Source organism: Cebus imitator, unplaced genomic scaffold (genome assembly GCF_001604975.1).
Source record: "Cebus imitator isolate Cc_AM_T3 unplaced genomic scaffold, Cebus_imitator-1.0 Scaffold3202, whole genome shotgun sequence".
Classification (NCBI taxonomy): Eukaryota; Metazoa; Chordata; class Mammalia; order Primates; family Cebidae; genus Cebus; species Cebus imitator.
In genome coordinates this window covers 1-1,889 of record NW_016110517.1, presented here as the reverse complement: position 1 = coordinate 1,889, position 1,889 = coordinate 1, and the positions used below count along the sequence as shown (strand labels likewise).

The window sequence follows — 1,889 nt, the reverse complement described above, 5'->3', positions numbered from 1 at the left end:
GTAATAGAAGCTGGTAGTCTTAATGTTGGCTGCCTTATGGTCTAAATGATTGGATACAAATAATTGCTGGATGTCAGTCACAGAGAGGCAGGAGTCCATTAGAAGAAAGTTAGGTACTCTTATATAGTCCATGTATATATAAATAAGTCTTTTGGGGGGCTATAATGAACAATTACTGAATTTAACTAAAAATAACTAAATATTAACAATTCAATAACTATTATTGAATATAGGTAAAAATATTCAGTTATTTTTAGTTATGTTCAATAACTTTAAAAAGCATGGAAACAGTTAACAATTACTGAATATAACTAGAAGCATACCTTTTCTCCTAAGGTGTATGTATGTAATATAAATTCTTAAACCATACCACTTTACCTTTTTCCAAAAACATATGGCTATCACTTCCATCACTTTCTAACAACTGTTCTTCCAATATCATGCTGTCAAGTGAAATGGTATCCAAAGACATTTGTGAAGAGCTTCTTTTCATATTCTTATAAGAAACACAGAGAGGAGCCACGTTGGGTGGGTAACGTTCCTTAGGCTTTCCACTGTTAACAAAATTATTAGAAAGTTATTATATATAAAGAAAAAAATTCTATCTTAAAAGATGCTTCTAACAAAATTAAAACTGTATATGGCATCCATAGCTTAAATTATATTTAAACATATAACTGCAAAGTGTTTTCATATTTTGAAACATCTACTCTTCCACATGTTAACAATGCCATATTCTGTCATGAGGTTTTCTGCCTCAAAACAAAATACACATGCAACAATCCTGCATGATCTGCACATGTACACCAGAACCCAAAGTACAATAAAAAAAAAGAAAAAAGAAAAACATCTCCTGGAAGCTTTTCAGGAAGAGAAGCAAAGGGATAATGTCCTGGCTTAAGTTCCAGGCTGAAGAATCGCTTGAACCTGGGAGGCGGAAGTTGCAACAAGCCAAGATTGAGCCACTGCACGCTAGCCTGGAAAACAGAGGGAGAAAAAAAAAAAAAAAAAAAGAAAAGAAAACAGGTGCTAAACAGTATAATCTTGTTTTGGTCAAAAATATATAAAACCACATATTATGTATAATACATGCCTAACAAAGTTAAGAAACATATTTACTATAGAGTTAACTTAGGGGATCTCTGATGGTGACAATGTGAAGGCTTAATTTTTAAGTTTTTCCTTACTTGTATTTTCCAATTTTCTATGATGCACATATACCATTTTACTGTAATAAATGGTATTTTAATTGATTTTAAAAAACAAAAACAAAATACACTCACATGTACACACACTCAGCAACATAAAATAATTTTTAAAAAGGCCAATAAAATGTTGTTACCTTAAAGATGACTGTGATTTAAGTGTTCTAACTGCAGGGGTCTCTTCTTTACTGATTTCTAGGTTTTCAGAGAGTGAAGCTGCTTCTGGAAGCAAATCTTCAGCTTTAAAGATCGACTGTATGGTTTCATTTCCTTTACTAGTTAAACTATTTGAAAGTATGTTTTGATTACCATCACTATCAAATGACAGCATATTCGAATCTTCTCTGTAGTTTAAAATACTACTTGAATCTGTATAAAATGAATCCTTTTTGTCACTTATTTCTGATCCCATTTCTCCTGAGCCACTTTTGTAAACAAGTCCACTACTTTCATCTTCACTTATTTTCCCTAAATGTTTATCTGATAAATAGTCCATAAAAGAAATGCCTTTTTGCAGATTTGTATCACTAGCTGATTTAAAAAGCAAAGGATCCTTTAAAGGGACATGGCTAAGGTCAACACTCATAGATCTAATTCTATTTACATCCCTACTAATTTGTTTTGGTTTTGAAGACAAAAAATCCCCATTTTCTGTAGACAAATAATCAGGAACCACTGGGCTCA

The 1,889-nt window shown here is 31.9% G+C and overlaps 1 protein-coding gene across 1 annotated transcript; it reads right to left on the bottom strand.

The window, feature by feature from the left end:
- Positions 1-314: 314 nt before the first annotated feature.
- Positions 315-1,791, bottom strand: LOC108299234 (UHRF1-binding protein 1-like). The gene is made up of 2 exons (XM_017521556.2): positions 1,343-1,791; positions 315-554 (listed from the first exon to the last, which is right to left on the bottom strand). The coding sequence occupies exons 1-2, from the start codon at positions 1,789-1,791 to the stop codon at positions 332-334; spliced, it is 672 nt and encodes a 223-aa protein (XP_017377045.2). The 3' UTR covers positions 315-331.
- Positions 1,792-1,889: the final 98 nt, after the last annotated feature.